The following is a 21,030-nucleotide window of genomic DNA, read 5'->3' as shown; positions in this document are numbered from 1 at the left end:
TAAGTTAATGTCTGTTATTGCTTAACCCTAAGCAATAACAGACATGTAAACCTGGAAAACCCCTTTAAATGAAAATTGTAAAAAAAAAATATTAGAAGCAGCTAGTTCATGCCTTTTACATCGAAATGTTTCCACCATCACCCAGAAAACACAAAAGGAGAAGTAGGATCACTCCATAACGTGTCAACCATTGTGACTGTAGAGCCTGTCTGGTCACGTGGTCAGCGCAGAGCCGCGGATTTGTGTTCTTCCGTAAACACCGGCATCTGCTCCGGTCAACCAATCACAGCGCTCGGATCCGATGAGGAAGTAACTCGGCAACCAATCCTACGCTATTTGTTATTCACGAACATGGGCGTTACGTAGACGGCGCTACGGGAACTTCCAGCCAATCAGGTGACCGTTCTCATCACTCAGCTTCCTAGCAAGTCAAAGCCCCGACTGCGGCGACTGATGAGTGTCCGGCACCTCCCGGCGTCAGACGTGGTCACTGCTCTAGCCCCAGCTCTGCTGGACGGACGGCTGCTCCATGGCCTCCTGGAGGAGAGCGGACTCTCTGCAGCATTCCTGCAAGGAGAGGTGAGAGCTGACACTGTCATACTGCTGCAGTCAGAAGGCTGCTGCTGCTACTACAAAGGATGCATTGTGCTCATGTGCTGCATTGTGTGTAATATATATAATTATATATATATATATATATATATATATATATATATATATAATGTACATACATGTCACGATCTTACTGACTGATGCTATAAGCTGGTTATGAGGTGTAGTTAGTTATTAGTGGGCATCATCTCATTGGGCGCACTTGTACTGCTTCCCAGTGACACCAGTGGGGTTTCCATGCTGGGCCATTGTGACTGATGGGAGAGCAGTCACACAGGAACAGGGCTGTGGAGTCAGTAAGCCAAACCTCCGACTCCCTCATACTCGGCTCATGTTTAAGTGATAAATTTACTGTAGCCCAGATTCATCTCAGCTAAAAGTCTAGACCCTTAGATCAGGAATAGGACAGACATTTATAGGACGTTTCATAATGTTCCCAAATACTTATGAAAAAATATTCCCACAAACTGCATTGAACTACTGTACCCAATTTATTATATATTTTAGGAGTTGGAGTAGGTTGACTTTATACCGGCTATGACTCCGACTCCACAGCCCTGCACATGAGTACTGCTTATTTTACCCCATATGGAGGCCCCTTCTTTACAAGAGCGAGGGGCCACAGTGACATGGCTTTAAATGAGGTCAGATAATCAAGCAGAGAAATTAGACTGAGGAGGGTAAATACCTTAACCATTGCTTGACGCCTCATGGCTGCTACTTCACTGCTCCCCGGAATCTGCAGCGGGCTCAGCGTGTGCTGTCTACACACATGATGGCTATAGCTGATTACTGACCTCAGGTGGTGACCACATGGGTTGGTGACTGGCAGCAGCGGTCTCGTAGGTAAAACAGCACTAGACTGGCAGGAGAACTGGAGTGACAGGGGATTTGTCAGGTAGGTAATGGTGGTTTTATTTATTTATTTTTTTACCATTTGCTGCGTTTATCCTCATTTCTGTGACTTCCCGAAAACCTTTAAATTGAAACAGCTTACAGCAAAATAGACTGGTCTCCGTAGCCCAGGACTATCAGACAATGTCGTTTATCAAAAGGGTAGTACATAGTGATGAGCGAGCATACTCGCAAGTACTCTACTCGCCTGAGCATCTCAGTACTTGAGATCCTCGGAGCTCGCCGAGTACTTGCGAGATGCTCAGGCAGATGCTCGGGTCCTCTCACTGCATGTTTGGCGCTCTTTCAAGCACCAATCAACATGCAGGGATTGCCTGCCACTCATTGTAATGCCGCAGCCATGGTGGTTGTGGCATTACAGTGATTGGCTGACCGCACAGCGTCATCAGTTCTATATCAGACCTGGCGCCGCCCTGCTCGTCACAGTCACTCCGGAAGCAGGCAGAGTAGGGAGAGGTGCTGCTGTGTCAGGGAGAGATTTGCTTGTGTATTAGGTAGTGTAGGGAGAAAAATCATACATTACACATATCCATCTTGACAAACAGTCCTTCTGAGGACTAATCCATCTGCAGAGATATCAGGCAGGCAGGGTATATAGCAGACTGCAGTGCATATAGCACAAGAGGCTCCATTCCAATTCTGCCTTCTGCTGCTGTTAGATATTTCTATACAAAGGCCCAGGTCTCAGGGGCCAGGAATACTTTTTTTTGGATCTTAATCCTCATTATTTGCTTAAAAAACAATCCAGAGAACATCATTTTCTGTGCCATTTGCTTGTTGACACTGCAGAATACAGCCAGGTCCTTTCCATATTATAGCGCTAGAAATCCAGCTATTTAAAACTGTGTTTTCTCCGTCACACGGATCACATATATGTTTTCAGAAAAAACTGCCATTTCTGGCCTCCATTAAAATTTTTTTTCAGTGTGTTAGTGAAGCAATTCACACCAGTTTGCTGTTCAAACTACTTGCCTACAGGCCAGGCATTTAAAACTGTTTTCTCCAGCACATGGATCACATATAAGTTCGCTCCAAACTCCATTATTTGCAGTGAGCGTGGAAGATACTGTCCTCCATTTAAAATGGGCAAGGCACGTGGCAAGGGACAGGGAACTGGACGTGATGGTGACGGTGCATGCAGAGGACAAGGCTGTGGGCAAGCTGAAATTGTGCCACAACAAACACCCACATCTTCTCGCCCGACCTTCCTGTCCCAATTCCTAGGGGACCGCTGCACACCACTATTGAACCCAGAGCAATGTCAAAAGGTTGTTGGTTGGATAGCGGATAATGCTTCCAGTCACTTAGCCGCCGCCACCACCACCACCCTATCTTCCACATGGTCAAGTCTCAGTAGCCGTGAGTCTGGACCGCATATTCCTCACCCTGATTCTCCTTCCTCCCACCATGCAGAGTCCCCGGAGACAACTGATCCCACACTTGGACATTCTGAAGAGCTGTTCACTTTTCCATTTATAGATGCGGGCCTCTCGCCCGGTCCACTTGAAGCGGGGCAAGAGGAGATCGCATGTAGCGATGCCCAAATATTTGAGCAGTCACGGTCACACAAAGGAGACGGTGGGAAAGTGTCACAAGAGGTGGACGATGATGAGACACAATTGCCAGAAAGTCAGGAGGAGGACCAGGGTGCAGAAGTGGAAGACGAGGTGGTGGATGATATAGTGACTGACCCAACCTGGCAGGAGGACATGCAAAGCGGGGAGAGCAGCAGACGGGGAGGGAGGCAGAGCACCCCAACAGGCAGGAAGAAACAGTGTGGTGGCTGCAGACAGAAGGAAGGCAACCGTTCCCCGTAGCACCAACATGAAGGAAGTTGCCAGTACAACTGTCAGGTCTTCCCGAGTCTGGTTGTTTTTTAAAGACTTTGCCGATAACCCCAAAAAGGCCATTTGCACCACCTGCCAGGCCAGCATCAGCAGGGGTGGCAAAACGACCACCCTGACCACCACCAGCATGATCAGGCACATGGCAGCAAAGCACCCGACTTTGTGGGCCGAATCCCAGGGTCCAGGAACAGTGTCTGCGGGTTGCACCATTGCTTCTTCCGCTGTCGTGCATGCAAAGATGCCTCCTGCCCTACACCTGTCATTGCACACTCTCAAGTAGCCGCATCAGGAAGCACGTCCTTGTCCCAGCGCAGCGTTCAGTTGTCCATACTCCAGTCCTTGGAACGCAAGCGCAAATACGCAGCCAACGCCCCACAGGCCGCACTACTAAATCCTCACATTGCGCTCGAAATGTTGCCTTTTAGGCTCATGGAGACGGAAGCATTCCGCAACCTGATGGCGGCGGCTGTCCCTCGGTACTCGGTCCCCAGACGCCACTATTTCTCCTGGTGTGCCGTCCCCTCATAACACAAGCACGTGTCCCAAAACATTAGCCGTGCCCTCAACAATGCAGTTACCGGGAAAGTCCACCTAACCACGGACACGTGGCCAGGGATGGTACATCTCGCTGACGGCACACTGGGTTAACATAGTGGAAGCCTCGACCCAGTCGGACCTTGGGATGGAACACGTCCTCCCGACGCCAAGGATTGCGGGCCCTAGGTCAATCAGGGTTGCCCCCACGGTCTACAGCTCCTGCACCTCAGCCGCCTCCTCTTCAGCCTCCATCTCTGAAATGACCACATCAGTCACAAGCTGGCAGCACTGCCTCGGCCAAGCGGCAACAGGCTGTGCTGAAGCTAATATGCTTAGGTGACAAACCGCACAATGCTGAAGAGTTGGGGACAGCTCTGAAAGAGCAGGCAGATCTGTGGCTCACACCGCTAAACCTACAGCCAGGCATGGTCGTGTGTGACAATGGCCGGAACCTGGTGGCGGCTCTGAGGCGAGGCAAGCTTACACACGTACCATGCCTGACCCATGTGCTTAACCTCGTGGTTCAGCGGTTTCTCAAATCCTACCCGGAGCTGCCAGATCTGCTTGTTAAAGTACGACGCCTGTGTGCCCATTTTAGAAAGTCATCTACAGCTTCCGCAGCCCTTGCCGTGTTTCAGCAGCGTTTGCAGCTTCCGGCTCACAGACTGGTGTGTGATGTCCCCACGCGTTGGAACTCTACACTGCAGATGTTGGGAAGGTTTTGTGAGCAGAAGAGGGCAGTTGTTGAGTACCAGCATCAACAAGGCCGTCGGTATTCAGTTCAGACTCCACACATAAGACCTCAGGAGTGGACATGGATGTCAGACATATGTACCATCCTCCAAAACTTTGAGGACTCCACCAAGATGGTGAGCGATGATAACGCCATAATTAGCGTCACCATCCCGCTTCTCTGTCTTCTGAAACGCTCTCTGCTCACAATCATAGAGGATGCATTGCAGGCAGAGCTCGATGAGATGGAGCAAGGAACCATACAGGGTGATTACACACAGCCAAGCCTCATCTCATCCCAACTTGGATTGGGGGGACAATGAGGAAGAGGAGGAGAAAGGACAGGAGCTACTTTCATGCGCTATAGACGGTACTACCTGCACAGCTGTCATACCGTCTGTTCAGCGTGGATGGCCAGAGGACAGAGAGGAGGAGGAGGAGAGCATGGTCAGTCATCCTCTTGGTGAGGGCATGGAAGTCTTGCCTGTTATCAGTCTGGCACGCATGGCTGCGTTTATGCTGCCTTTCCCATGACACTCAAGTTCTCAAAATTTTGGGTGACAGTCATTACTGGTTGGTGACACTTCTAGACCCACGCTACAAGGAGAACTTTATATCTCTTATTCCTGAAGCGGACAGGTCTACAAAAATGGGGCAGTACCAGAAGGCCCTTGTTACGTAACTATTAAAAAAAAAATCCCATCTGAAAACGCTGGCGGCAGAGGGCACACTTCGTTGGACAACCAAGGAGTACAGGTGAGAGAGACACAACTTCAATCCAGCAGAGGCAGGGGAACACTGTCAAAGTTCTGGGAGAGTTTTCTCAGTCCCTCCCATCGCACAAGCCCTGAGGCGCGGGATACTCACAAGGAGTGCAACGTTTGGGAAGATGCTGAGGGAGTACCTTGCCGACCGTACCAACATCCTCCGTGATTCCTCTGTGCCTTATAATTATTGGGTATCCAAGCTGGATACGTGGAATAAACTTGCTCTCTATGCCTTGGAGGTCCTGGCCTGCCCTGCCACCAGCTTTTTATCAGAGCGGGTTTTTAGTGCCGCTGGTGGAATTATAACTGATAAGCGCATCCACCTGTCAACTGAAAATGCTGACAGGCTGACTCTTATAAAAATGAACAAGGGCTGGATTGGGCCAGACTTCTCAACACCACCGAATGATGGCAGCGTAACAAACTCCAATCCAGTGTCTTTTCTTGGGAGGTGTATTCCCATGCACCTTTTCACACCCACCCATGGGTATACTCTTCCTGAGTTTGTCTATTTGCTCTTGTCCTCCTCATTCTCCTCATCCTCCACCACCATATCAGCAGGGTGACCGTGGTCCGTGATGCAACACCCACATAATTTTTTTAAAGGGTGTTTATGATGCCCATAAAAAAAACAAAAAAAAATTTTATACAGTATGTATACCCCCCAGGGATAAATGTTTGTCAGCCCATACGCTTAGTGCATGGGCATTACAAGTATAGGAGGCCCGCTCCTTTCTAATGGGAACATTTTTTTTATGAGTCCCTCCTCCACGTCTCTTCCAAGGTGCATTGAAGTGCCTCCCAATTCTTGGCAACCCTTGCATTCACTGCATAGGCAACCACAATGGGAGACCCACTTCCTAATGATGGGAATATTGTTTTCAGGAGGCCCTCCTCTAAGTCTCTTCAAAGGGGTACTGGGGTGCATCCAAATTTTGGGCAGCCCTGGCACTCACTGCATATGCAATAACAGCATAGGAGACCGACTCTTTAGTAATGGGAACAATAAAACATAGCCGGCTGATGGCTCTCTAAGAATAGTAAAGGCCGCCTGATGGCCCTATAAAAATAGGCTTTGTGACGCTGAGTCCCTCCTTCATAAATGAAACAGGATGTGTCTGATGATATCTCACACACCACATGGCCAGATAAGGTTGGAAAATGTTAAAATGACATTTCCTGGTGAATGCATTTGTCACGGTTGAAAGCAATGCAAAAGTGCAAAAAACGCATCAAAAACGCTACGTGTGAACATAGTCCAAGGTGTGGAGGAGCCTTTCTGGTTATTTATTTTGCTTTATATACAAGTCATTACTCTGGAAAGGATGTTCCTTAGCATATTTCCCAGGAAATTCCATTTTGGTTTCGTTTTTGTATGTTTTATTGTGAGTCCGTAAAAGTGGCGTAATACCTCTGACAACGTTGTTGATAGTAGTGACCTGAGAGTCAGAAATGCTTCCATGGGTCTTCCTCATACTGTCCCCATGTCATTTGAGCACTGTTGCCATCGATTTGGGCAATTTTTAGGCCCTCTGCAGACCGCCGGGGGGAGCCGCCTGAAAAATGCTTGAGTTTCCCATAGACTTACATTGGGCTCGTTGCTGGGTTCAAGCACCCAAGTATTCCAATATTCTCGAGCATCGAGCATTTTAGTGCTCGCTCATCACTAGTAGTACAACTTAGGGAAGAAAGTCAAATGATCGCACTGATGGGTCTATTGATGATAGTGGACCTCCTCCATTCCAGCTATTCATTTTACGAAGTACTTTAAAGGGAATCTGTCAGTAGGTGGGGTGTGAGACATTTAGAGCAGGAGAGCAGACTGTCAGTCATTACATGTGTCACACTGGTAACTCCTCTTTTCATTTAAATTAAGCTTTGGGAAATCAGTGTCCGGCCCATAGATCTTGACAATTCAGTTACTTATAAGAGAAGTGTGGATTTCTCTGGAATAAGACATGAGATCGTAGATATCAATTTATTCAGCATCCTATAACCTACATGCCCATATAGACGGATTAGGAGGGTTGATCCTACTGACAGATTTCCTTTAATCTTGACGAACCTCTTTTAATTTGGTTAAAAAGCACTATAAACTAGCATGGGCTCCAATAGACACTGTGTCTAGACCAGGGATGTCAAACTAAAATACATAGAAGGCCAAAATTAAAAACTTGCACAAAGTTAGTTGCATGCCAACCTTGGTATTTATTTAAAAAATGTCTACAATTGAGGACGTTTTTCTAATTATCAAATATAACAATGAACCTTTTCATATGGAAACAAACTTTAAAGGGGTTGTCCCATGAACAAAGTACTTTTTAATCAATAGATCTTAGAATAAAATAAACACTTAATCACAAATGGGGCGTACTGGAATAATGTGTTATGTAAGAGCACTAAAAGCATATGGCCCAAGACCTAATTTAAATATGTAATAACAAAGTATAACAAACCTTGAATAATACAGGTAATAAAGTATGATGCGAACAAAAGTGCCCCAAACACAGTAAGATTCCTCCTCAGTACCCTCCACACACACTGTATAATGACCCTACTATACCGCCCTTGGCAAAGTATGATGACCCCATCACAGTATTGACTTCCATACAGTATAATCGCCCTACATAGCCTTCCATACAGTATAATGGGGGCCCTCCACCCCTAGTCCTCCATGCAGTATAATGGGGGCCCTCCACCCCTAGTCCTCCATGCAGTATAATGGGGGCCCTCCACCCCTAGTCCTCCATGCAGTATAATGGGGGCCCTCCACCCCTAGTCCTCCATGCAGTATAATGGGGGCCCTCCACCCCTAGTCCTCCATGCAGTATAATGGGGGCCCTCCACCCCTAGTCCTCCATGCAGTATAATGGGGGCCCTCCACCCCTAGTCCTCCATGCAGTATAATGGGGGCCCTCCACCCCTAGTCCTCCATGCAGTATAATGGGGGCCCTCCACCCCTAGTCCTCCATGCAGTATAATGGGGGCCCTCCACCCCTAGTCCTCCATGCAGTATAATGGGGGCCCTCCACCCCTAGTCCTCCGTCAGATGCAGAGGTAGAATGATGGGGCAGGGAGCGTCAGCTGACGGCTCCATCTTTCATCATTGCTTCAGCTGTATCGGCATTCAGGATGCTGATAAATTGAAAGTGTGATGCCGGGCAGAGGCGTCGTGGGCCAAATACTCTCACCCTGTGGGCCAGAATTTGTGTGGTCTAGGGTGACAAATAGCTTTTTTTAAATCTGTTTCCGTGGCTTTTTTTTAGGTAGCTTCCATGTGCAAAAAGCTTCAAATATCCCAAGCTCAATGTAAAATAACGCATCAATAGAGAGCCATAGATTGGAGACCACTAGCCTATACCAGTCCACAATGCCGATGTGTGCTGGCTGTGTATATACAGCTATGTGGGAACTATTCACCTCAATAGGAGCTGAGCTGCAGTACCTGAGAATGGCCACTACCCAGTGAATGGCGCGGTTTACATCTGACAACAGCTGAGTTGTGGAGGTGTCAGGCCCCCATTGATTTGATAGTGATGATTAGTAGATTTTATCCGTGACGTATCAGCCCTGACATTTTAGAGGTGCTGCGACCGGGTAATCACAATTTGACCTCTATCAAAATCTTCCCGAGCAGGTGCCAGCAAAAGGGAATCAGAATAGGGAGAGCAAATTACAATGCAGAATTACATGTGCTATAACCTGGTCATGATACACTTCCTATATGAGGAAATATTCCTTTTTGGTGTCATCATAGAAAGTATTATCCCATCCGATACAGATTTTTGTGCGGTTATTGTTTTGCAAGTCGGAATAGACAGCACAATACTATTTGTTAACCTAGGCGTAGCTCGATGTATAATGATATCCTGATGATTAAGCTGCTAAAACATTACCCAGTGTAGCATACGGTCTATTATAAAGTCCCTGCTTTAACCCTTTCCACACATGACATGTGTGTATGTCATACGTCTGGAGCGGCTTCAGGAGCTGAGCCCGCACCGTACATGTTAGATGCTGTAATGACAGTTGTCAGAGGTTAACCATTTAAATGCTGCATTTCCTCCACCCTACCGCTCTCTTACGGCTATGTGGATGGAAAAATGCAAAGTTATGAGCCTTGGAAGAAGGGGAGGAAAGAAGTAAGGCGCAAAACCAAACATTAAATCAATGGGAAGGTGTTAAAAAGGAGTACAGAATGCAATAGTTTCTGTTGTAAATTTTAGGGGGTTTTATGCAAAATTTTCCAAATGCTTCTATAGGGCACTTTAATAAAGATTGTCTTATCGAGTCACCTTTATTATTGGGGGTTTTCAGTTTTATGCAAATGACTTAATCATTGTGTAATGAAAGTTCACTTTTCTAATCTACTTTCTGTTACAGTGGGTCACCAAATTTAGATCTTTGTTGTCTGTCAGTGAATGAGAACAAACTAGTTCATAGGACATGACTTACTCTATGAACAAGCGTTGCTCTTATGTGCCAGAAACGCATCAGGTTTCTTGAGGTTTCACTTTTTATCATGTTTTAACCCCTTTAAAGCCCATGACGTACTAATACGCATCTGTGCCCTGGGACTTAAGAGCCTGACCCGTATTAGTACGTCATGGCGATCGCTTGCGCACACAGGCTGTGCGGGCGCGATCACCGCCGGGTGTCAGCTAATTGTCACAGCTGACACCCGGTACTATGTGCAGGGAGCAGTCCCGCACCGCTCCCGGCACATTAACCCCTGCAAAGTCGATCGCAGCATTGCGGTGGCTAAGGGGAGGTAATCGGGATACTCGCCTCCTCTTCCGGCCTCCAGCGCTGTCTGCCGCGGTTTCCCGGGTGTTGTCATGACAACATCCGGGTCAGCAGACAGCAGGAAGATTTTTTTTTTTTTTTTTTTGGTCATGCGCAGTACATGACTAAACTATCTTCTCACTGTGCAGCGCTGACAGCCTACATAGCACAGGGATGGTGCTCCATCCCTATGCTATGCAGGCGATCAGAATAAAAAAAGTGAAAGTCCCATAGTGGGGAAAAGTAAACAAATAAAAAAAACTGTCAGAAAGTGAGAAATTTTTAAAAAAAGAAAACAACTGTAAAATATTTAAAAAAAAAATAAAAAAATAGTCCACCAAAAATAAAAATATAATGTACCCATCAATTATTATGGAAAAAAAAAAACAACAAACAATAAAAGTACACATATTTGGTATCGCCGCTTCCGGAACGACCTGACCTATAAAATTGTCTTACTAGTTAAAAATGGTACCGCTGAAAAACGTCATTTTGTCCCGCAAAATACAAGCCATACAGCTCCATCATCCGAAAAATCAAAACATTATAGCTCTCAGAATAAAGCGATGCAAAAAATTTTTTTTTTCTATAAAATAGCTTTTATTGTGTAAAAGCACCAAAACATAGAAAAACGATATAAATGTGATACCGCTGTAAACGTACTGACCCGAAGAATAAAGCTACCTTATCAATTTTACCACACGTGGAGTAGAATAAATTTTTTTTAAAAATAACAATTCCTGAATTGTTGGTTTTTGTTTATTCTGCCTCCCAAAAGCTGGAATAGAAAGTGATCAAAAAATGTCTTTTGCCTGAAAATGGCACCAATAAAAAAGTCAACTCATCCCGCAAAAAACAAGCAGTCACATGACTGTCGGCCAAAATATGGAAAAATTATAGCTCTCAAAATATGGCGATGCAAAAAACTAGATTTTACAAAATATGTGTCTTTTAGTGTGTGACAGCTGTCAATCATAAAAACCCGATATGATTCTGGTATCTCTGTAGTTGCACCGTCCCGAAGAATAAGGTCGTCTAATCACTTATACCGCACTAGGAACGGCATAAAAAATAAACGCTGGGGTTAGGGTTGTGCTAATGTTAGGGTTGTTTTTTTGTTTTTTTTCAAAAGTTAAAAAAAAAAAAAGATGACGATATGGCAACTAGTGTTGAACGCAAGTGCTCGCTACTTGAGTTTGCATCGGGTGCTCGAGTCTCCGTCCCATATGCTTCGCGGCCAAAAAAACCTCGCGGGGATTGCCTGCCATGCACGAGCGATCCCCCGCATGTTGTTTTTTTTTTGGGGGGGTGTCTAATAACCGTGAAACATGCGGGCGGGGACTCGAGCATTTCACTTGAGCACCCGTGATACATGGTGCATACCTGAATACCCGATGCAAACTCAAGTAGTGAGCACTTGCGCTCAAGATTAATGACAACTTTTTTCTGTCACCCATGACGGCACAACGAGAGAGGGGATCCGCCCTTCAAGGACAGGAAACCTTCAAGATAAAAAGGGCGGCGCCTCTCCCCGCTTCAGTGGTTTCCTGTCCTTGATGGGGGACCTTCCTTCTCGTCAGGCGCAAGGATGACAATCAGGATCGTCTTGCCGGGGCCGGTCGGGTTTGGCAGGGCAAGTCTCTGCTGCGGCCGGTCCCATGTATCCTGGAAGCGCCGCGGGGGGTGCCAACATGTGGTCTCCCAGCGTGCGGGCGGTGGTTTTGCGGCAACTGCACAGCATGGTGGCCGGCAACCCTGCGTCCGGGATGTGACGTCACGGGGCGCGACAGGAGATGACGAAACCGGAAGTCGCGCCCCGATGACGCATGACGGGACCTCCTGACCCCCGGCGGGGGCGGTACCGGAAGCTGCGGGGATGCCGGCGGTGATCTCCCTGGCGCAATGAGGTACTTAAGGGTAGATCACCGGCCAGTGCAGCGTAATGGCCTCACAGCAGCCCTCCCCACCACATCAGCAGCAAGAGCAGACCATGCTGCAGCAGCACGAGGAGACAGAGCAGCCACAGCAGCATCGGCGCCAGAGGCGTACCCAGGAGCAGCGTCCAGCGCAGAGTAGGAGCAGTGGACGTTCTGGGACACGCAGCGCCAAGGATTCCAGATCCAGCCGGCATAGCTCCAGCAGGGTTGATGATTCCGCGGTCTCCAGAGGAGAAGTATCGGATACCGTCCTGCCTCCCTTTCCGGTACCTTGTCTTTATCTACTGGGTGGTGAGTGAGCTACGTGAAAGTCGACGTATTAATGTAGACTTTTTCTGTTTGGTCTCTCCCTCTCCTTCCTCCGGTAATGGGCAGGATGTCCCTAAGAAGTGTAAAGAGAAGTCCAAACATAGAGTATATGCCCTGTGTGAACGGGGCCTAACGAGTCATTGGCCCAAGAGGTTATGCTAGTCCTGTATTGAAGAGACAATTGCGGAGGAAGCCCCAACTTTTTCTTCAAATTTAAGGACTTTGATTAGGTCTGAGGTAGAGAGATCGTTAAAATCCCTTTCCCAACCATCCCAGGCCCATAGAGCAGAAACTCCACCCCCACTTTCAGAATCTGAGTCCGACGAGGGAATGTTGGATGACTCCACTGACTCTTCCTCCTCGGATAACGGAGCAGGGCCAGGTCATTGTTTTCCACTGGAAAGTGTGGATGGCTTAGTTAAAGCCGTCAGATCCACAATGGGGTTGGTTGACCAGAAAACAAAGAAGTCCGTGCAGGATATTATGTTTGGCACCTTGGATCTCAAGAGACAACGAGTTTTTCCTGTTAATGATAAGGTGCAGGGTCTTATCAGGAAAGAGTGGGATAGGCCGGATAAAAAGGGCCCCCTTCCATCCTCCTTCAAAAGGAAATATCCGTTTAGTGAGGAGGATACCGCTTCCTGGAGTAAGGCCCCGAAGCTGGATGTGGCAGTATCCAAAGCTTCTAGGAGATCTTCCCTCCCTTTTGCGGACTCGGGGATGCTGAGAGACCCGCTGGACCGGAAGGTAGATGCCTTCCTTAAGGGTACTTGGGAGTCGGCGGCGGGGGCATTGAAGCCAGCCATAGCGGCAACTTGTACAGCGAGGTCCCTTATGGTATGGTTGGATAGGTTGGAGGACCAGATTAAAAACAATGAGTCACAGGACTCCATTCTGGCCTCTCTGCCGGTATTGAAGGGAGCAGCGGCCTTCTTATCAGACGCCTCGGCAGATTCCGCCAGACTAGCGGCAAGATCTGCGGCCCTGTCTAACGCCGGTCATAGAGCGGTCTGGCTGAAGTGTTGCCCAGGGGACATACAGGCAAAAGGAAGACTATGCTCTCTTCCATGTGAGGGGGATTTTCTGTTTGGTACCTCTCTGGACTCAATCCTAGAGCAAGCGGGGGACAGTAAGAAAGGGTTCCCTAAGCCTTCCATCCATCCCATCCTTCAAGCAGTCCTTTCGGAGGAAGAAATTTGGCCGCAGGAGGGCGTCCGGGGAACAACCTAGATGGGAGGATCGTTCCAGGAAAGGGAAAGGATTTTTGTTCGGCGGGCCCTCCCAGGATAGTCGCAAGCCGCCGAAGTGACACTCTATCCCAGGTGGGGGGGAGGCTCTCTCTCTTCCTTCCAGCCTGGGAAAAGATCTCTTCCAGCAGGTGGATCCTCAACTTAGTGAAATCAGGGCTAAAGCTAGAGTTTCGGAGGAATCCACCAAACAAGTTTACTCTGACTGCCCTAAGATCCTCTCTACCAGAACAACGGGCACTAGAGGAAGAAATATCAGTTCTCCTACAAAAGAATGTCCTGCTAGAGGTGTCTCCACAAGAAGAAAGAGGGGGGGGTTTTATTCCCCCTTATTCCTTATAAAAAAGCCGGACAAGTCATACAGAGTTATCCTCAATCTGAGAAGGCTAAATGCGTTCCTGAACATTCCGTCATTCAAGATGGAGACAATAAAATCAGCTATAACCCTTCTATTTCCCGGCTGCTACATGGCAGTATTGGACCTAAAGGACGCATACGATCATGTGCCGATCCATCGCAATTTTCAGAAATACCTCAGGGTAGCCGTAAATATGCAGGGAATTATCAAGCACTTCCAATACAGAGCGCTTCCCTTTGGACTGGCAGTGGCGCCCCGCATATTCACAAAACTGATAGCGGAGGTTACAGCCCATCTCAGGGAGGAAGACAGACTGGTCATTCCGTATATGGACGACTTCCTGATAGTGGACAAAACATACGATCACTGTCTGGGCCAGGTCGATCAGTTATGCACCATCTTAAAAGACTTGGGATGGTGTTTAAACCTAGAAAAATCCAAATTGATCCCTCTCACTACTCAGATCTTTTTGGGCCTTACGCTGGATTCGATTCGGCAAGAATGCCGCCTCCCCGACCAAAAGAGGGAGAAAATAAAGAATCTAGTTTCAGCAGCAATAGCGGACCCAGTCATGACTCTCAGGGGGGCAATGTCTCTGTTGGGATCCCTCTCCTCCTGCATCCCCGCGGTACCCTGGGCCCAATATCATTCAAGAGAGTTCCAATGGGACGTACTAAGAAACGAAGTGATCCTGAGGGGACATCTAGAAAGCAGGCTAATTCTCCCCCGGAATGTGATTCAGTCTCTGTATTGGTGGTTGGAGACAAGCACGTTCCAGACAGGCGTTTCTTGGGTTCCCCAATTCACCAGGGTGATTACTACAGACGCCAGCCCCAGGGGGTGGGGGGCGCACTTGGACAACTGCCCGATACAGGGAACTTGGTCACAGGAGGAGAGTCTGGAGTCCTCCAATTTGTGGGAGTTACGGGCGATAGAGGAAGCACTGATCAGCTTCTTGCCCCTACTAGGAGGTCATCACGTGAAGATTCTGTCCGACAACCAGGTTGCGGTGGCTTATGTGAACCATCAGGGGGGAACCCGTTCAAGGTCACTAATGCAGGTTGCGGGGAGAATATTTTCGCTGGTAGAGGGAAAAGTTCTCTCGTTAAGGGCCCTTCATATAAGAGGTGAGGACAACATGAAGGCAGACTTTCTAAGTCGCAGGCCATTATTACAGGGAGAATGGGCTTTAAATCTCTTGATCTTCCGCCAGCTAGTAGCCATGTGGGGGTCTCCAGAGGTCGACCTGTTTGCAACCCGTCAGAACAGCAAGGCAAAGAAGTTCTGCTCACTGAATCCCTTAGAGAACTCGCTAGTAGTAGACGCCTTCCAGTGCAGGTGGGATTTCAGTCTGGCCTATGCCTTTCCCCCAACGTGCCTAATTCCAGCGGTGTTGAGGAAAATTCGGGAGGATCAGGCTCGAGTGGTCCTCATAGCCCCCTTCTGGCCCAAGAGGCCGTGGTTTTTCTGGCTAAGAAACATGTCCATCACGAACCCCTGGTTTCTTCCAGAGATTCCCGACCTTCTTGCTCAAGGGCCTATATTCCATCCTCAGGTGAAAGGATTGCACTTAGCGGCCTGGAACTTGAGAGGTCGTTGCTAGAAGGTCGGGGTTTCTCATCAAATTTAGTCACTACTCTTCTAAAGAGTAGGAAGCCAATCACTACCAAGATTTACAGTAGAGTCTGGAAGAAGTTTTTGTCGTCATCTCAGGGAGTTTCCCTGGGGGGGGGTTTCCCATTACAGCCATTTTAGAGTTTCTCCAAAAGGGGCTAGAAAAGGGGCTAGCGGTGAGCACCTTTTTAAAGGTCCAAATCTCTGCCTTGGGAGCCTTATACAGTTATAATCTGGCCGGTAACAAGTGGATTTCCAGGTGCGTGAGGGCATGCAGTAGAGCCAATCCAGTCCCTACAGTAAGGGTCCCTTCTTGGGTTTTAAACTTGGTGCTAAACGCATTAACAGGTTCTCCCTTTGAGCCCCTTAGCTCAGGGTCCATAAAACTACCCTAAAAACAATACTTCTGGTGGCCTTAAAATCAGCACGGAGGGTTAGTGAGTTACAGGCTTTGTCGGCAGATCCACCTTTTACCCTAGTACTAGACGATAGGGTAGTTTTGAGACCAGACCCTGCTTTCCTACCTAAAGTGGTTTCTAGGTTTCATATGTCTCAGGAGATAGCCCTACCATCCTTCTGTCCTGAACCCAAAAATAGCAAGGAGGAAAGGTTTCATACCTTGGATGTCAGGAGATGCCTTATACATTATTTAGCATCCACAAGCTCATGGAGGACGGATAGGTCTCTCTTTATCTCCTTCCAGGGCTCCCGAAAGGAATTGAGGGTCTCAAAAGGCACTCTGTCAAGGTGGATCCGGGAAGCCATTGCGAGGGCCTACACGGGGTCAGGCAGAGATCCCCCTGACAATTTGAAAGCCCACTCTACTCGGGGCATGGCTGCTTCCTGGGCAGAAAGGGCGGACGTGCCCATTGAGCAAATATGTAAGGCGGCCACATGGTAATCTCCGTCCACTTTCTATAATCACTATAGACTTGACCTTTCTGCCTCCTCTGATCTCACGTTTGGGAGAAGGGTTCTGCAGGCTGTGGTCCCTCCCTCACATACTTAGTTCTCTGTAATTCTCTCGTTGTGCCATCATGAGTGACAGAAAAACACGTATATTACTTACCGGTAATGTGTTTTTTCGGAACCCATGACGGCACCTTTATATTCCCTCCCGGTCACTGTGGTGTACACCTTCCCGTGGGTGGGTGGGTGTTGAGTGTTCACATGGGTGAAATTCGTTATAGTTATTAAAATTATGTGCTCTAACCGGAGAGTCTTCTCATGCTCTGTAATCCACTGAAGCGGGGAGAGGCGCCGCCCTTTTTATCTTGAAGGTTTCCTGTCCTTGAAGGGCGGATCCCCTCTCTCGTTGTGCCGTCTTGGGTTCCGAAAAAACACATTACCGGTAAGTAATATACGTTTATTCAATATGATGACCTAATGTTCTCAAATTCTGTGTCGTACCTCTGGGTTCAAAATGTTCACTATACCCCTTGATAAAATCCTTGAGAGGTGTAATTTCCAAAATGGGGTCACTTGTGGGGGGTTTCCACTATTTAGGCACATCAGGGGCTCTCCAAACGCGAAATGGCGTCCGTTCTTGATTCCAGCCGATTTTGCGTTCAAAAATTCGCACAGTGCTCCTTCCCTTCTGAACTCTGCCGTGCGCTCAAACACTGTATTTTCCTCACATATGGGGTATTGGCGTACTCAGGAGAAATTGTACAAAAGTTTTTGCGGTCCATTTTCTCCTCTTACCCTTGTGAAAATAAAAGAATTGGGGCTAAAACATAATTTTTGTGGAAAAAGTTTTTTTTTTTTTTCACGGCTTCATGTTATAAACTTCTGTAAAGGACTTGGGGGTTCAAGGTGCTCACCACACATCTAGATAAGTTCCCTGAGGGTTGTAGTTTCCAAAATGGTGTCACTTGTGGGAGATTTCCACTGTTTAGGCACATCAGGGTCTCTCCAAATGCAACATGGCGTCCACTAATTATTCAAGCAAATTTTACATTCAAAAAGTCAAATGGCGCTCCTTCCTTTCCGAACCCTGCCGTGCGCCCAAACAGTGGTTTTTCCCCACATATGGAGTATCTGCGTTCCCAGGGGAAATTGCACAACAAATTTTGGGGTCCATTTTTTCCTGTTACCCCTGCGAAAATAAATAAATAAAAATTGGGTCTAAAGTAACATTTTTGTGAAAAAAGTTAAATGTTCATTTTTTTTCTTCCACATTCCAAAAATTCCTGTGAAGCACCTGAAGGGTTAATAAAGTTCTTGAATGTGGTTTTGAGCACCTTGAGGGGTGCAGTTTTTAGAATGGTGTCACTTTTGGGTATTTTCTGTCATAAAGACCCCTCAAAGTGACTTCAAATATGATGTGGTCCCTAAAAAAAAAAAAAATTGTTTTGTAAATTTTGTTGGAAAAATGAGACATCACTGGTCAACTTTTAACCCTTATAGCTCCCCAATAATAAAAAAAAATTTTGGTTCCAAAATTGTGCTGATGTAAAGTAGACATGTGGGAAATGTTATTTATTAACTCTTTTGTGTGACAAATCGCTCTGATTTAAGGGCATAAAAATTCAAATTTTGAAAATTGCAAAATTTTCACCAAATTTCCGTTTTTTTCACAAATAAACGCAAGTGATATCGAAGAAATTTTACCACAATCATGAAGTACAACATGTCATGAAAAAACATTCTCAGAATCAGCGGGATCCGTTGAAGCGTTCCAGAGTAATTACCTCATAAAGTGACAGTGGTCAGAATTGTAAAAATTGGCCTGGTCATTAACGTGCAAACCACCTTGGGGGGTAAAGGGGTTAAACTATTTTTTTCAATAAAGACATTTTTTTTATACATATACTGGTCGGATGTGCCAATGAACCTTCCTTCCTTCCACTGTATACATTGATACCTTGAACACAAATATTTTTGCCTCTTACAAATATACATGTATTGGGGAAGGCACTTAGTCTAAGAGCGATGTTCATATGTGATGTTTTTGCAGCATTTTTTTTTCTCCAGGAAAATTGTTGCATAAAGTATGCGTGTTTTTGCTACATTTTTATGCATTTTTTTTTTTCTTTTTCCATTCATTAGAATGGGTGAAAATTGCTGAAACAATTGACATGCTGCAGAATTCAAAAACCGCCCCGCAGCTCAAAAAAACTCAAGGAAAAAAACAGGCGTGTGAGAATTTTTTAATTCTCACTCACTTTGCTAATACTGTAGAAACACAGCGTTTTTGGCGCAGGAAAAAAACAAACACCCAGTTAAAAGGCGTTATGTAAATATACCCTTAAAGGGGTTTTCCAGGGCTAAGATATTGATGACATATCCGTAGGATAGTCCATCAATATCTGATCGTAGGGGTCCGGCACCCCCATTGATCAGCTGTTATCTCCTCCAGCAGTGGCCAGATGTATCAATGTACAGAGCCAGGTACAGCGGTGGCCTCGTACAATGACTAGTGGCTGCTCTCACTTGGTCAGCTTACTTGAGAAGGCTGGATTCACGCCTCCGTGTTTCGCGATCTGTACTCAAACAGCAAGACATGTACTGGCTGAGGGTCTCCTGACCTGAACCCAACTGCCTCCTAAGCCTATGAGACTGTCAAATTTGACTCAGGAGCCCAGCGGCCGCTCCATGTATTACTGTTCAATGAATGGACTGCGAAAGACAGATGTGTGTATCCGGCGTGAGGCACCCGATATGTGATTCACCATTACATTTGTTTCTTCCTTTGCTCATTTGCTAATGGCAATGAACTTTGAGAAGTGTGAGCAAATGTTTGCATTAAATGGCTGTCTCCGGATGTAATTTTTCTTTCCAGTAATAAACTGTGTGCTTTTAGATCCCATCGGCTTCTCTGGCTCAGATCATCAATTATTGTTGAATTAAAGGCTGACCTTGTGTGAGAAAGACCAGTCTCTCATGTCGCATGTATAAGGTCAGGCTTCTGAGCCAGAAATAAACCCAGGGAAATTAAGAATAGACTTGGAATAACAAAAGCAGTAGTCCCCAGCACTCTGTCCAGGGTTCGCTTTGTTTTGTATTCCTCGTGCAGGACATAAAAAAAAATAAATAAATAATGGGGACGCCATGTCTACTATTTAGGGTGCTAACCTCCACGGTTAGGGCCGACTATGGTCTGTTAGCCTAAACGTATTTTTCCCTGTATAAAACCCTTCAATGTCCAACTTTTGCTTTTCAGAGTGTTGTATGTATTCATATACTTTTAAGTGTTTAAATAATAAGTTATTTTTAAGATGTTGTTTTTTTTTTGGGGGGGGGGGTTGTATAACTTGTGGGACCCCATATGACACATTTACACAATTTGTTTTTTTTTTCTTTGAGGGAAAACCTCAAATGTATATGTTACCACATAAGGATAATTCACGGAATATCCACCAGATGCAATTCATATGTTTGTATGTACAAAATGTATGTAATTACATCATTTTATATATTGTTGGTGGGCAAAATCCCTTGATCAACCTCATAAAATAGTTTGTGTGCATCTATCATAATAAAACAGAATATTAAAATGTATAGGTATAAATATTGAATAAGGAACCAATAGAAGCTGCTAATTCTAAATAAAGAGGATCGATACAGAAACAATAGATTATATATATTTTTCTCTAGATATATACAGAGAGAGAGAAAAATAAATATAAGAGAGGAAGATGGAGATATATATATATATATCACTGTATTGATCTGTATATTAACAATTGCTATCCATAAACGCATCTGCGATCAACATATTTATCGCTGAGATCAGGGTCTCTGCTTCACTTACTTCGCTGCTTAATGTCGATTTGATAAGATCACTGTTTTCTCTGCTACAGAGCCATCAGTTCTCTGGATGCTGAGCTCTCTATAACCCCGTCCCCACCACTGATTGGCAGCTTTCTGTGTACACTCTGCATAGGCAGAAAGCTGCCAATTAGTGGTGGGGGTGGGGTTATACAGAGCTCACGAATATGGAGAACTACATGGCAGCACGTTTACTCATCCACTAGTGAAAATCTGCTGCTAAAATAGTGCTTTTTATGTGCACTACAGCAATCAGCCCAGTAAATGACATCACTGGAATCAGGGTCTCTGTTTCTACCTTATGCTGATCTCACATTAGGTGACAATAACCAGGTAAAAGGAATCTGTTAATGACCCATAACAGCTATGATCAAAAGTACATCATTATTTCATAAAACATTACACATTGTAAAAGAATGATGCTGATAATTTGTCTGGTCAAGCCCATTTTATGACATAATGTACGATAAATCCCCTGCATAGTTCACATACGTAAATGTTAATCTAGTCATAGCCAACATCCATCTAAAGTCTATCAGGCAGCCTGTCTTCCTATTGGCTCGAATGGTGAATGGGAGGTAAAGCTGTCGGCTAAGT

The 21,030-nt window shown here is 46.1% G+C and overlaps 1 protein-coding gene across 1 annotated transcript in view; it reads left to right on the top strand.

The window, feature by feature from the left end:
* Positions 1-368: 368 nt before the first annotated feature.
* NSMAF (neutral sphingomyelinase activation associated factor) overlaps positions 369-21,030 on the top strand; it is a 121,449-nt gene continuing 100,787 nt past the window's right edge. Inside the window, exon 1 of the mRNA XM_073679332.1 lies at positions 369-579. Within this exon, the coding sequence (XP_073535433.1) occupies positions 530-579 (50 nt within the window). The 5' untranslated portion in view covers positions 369-529. The remainder of the gene's footprint in view (positions 580-21,030) is intronic.

The sequence above is a fragment of the Phyllobates terribilis genome, unplaced genomic scaffold, assembly GCF_046119375.1.
Source record: "Phyllobates terribilis strain yellow unplaced genomic scaffold, ASM4611937v1 Scaffold_4__5_contigs__length_816908805, whole genome shotgun sequence".
Lineage (NCBI taxonomy): Eukaryota > Metazoa > Chordata > Amphibia > Anura > Dendrobatidae > Phyllobates > Phyllobates terribilis.
This window is presented reverse-complemented; position numbering and strand designations above follow the sequence as displayed.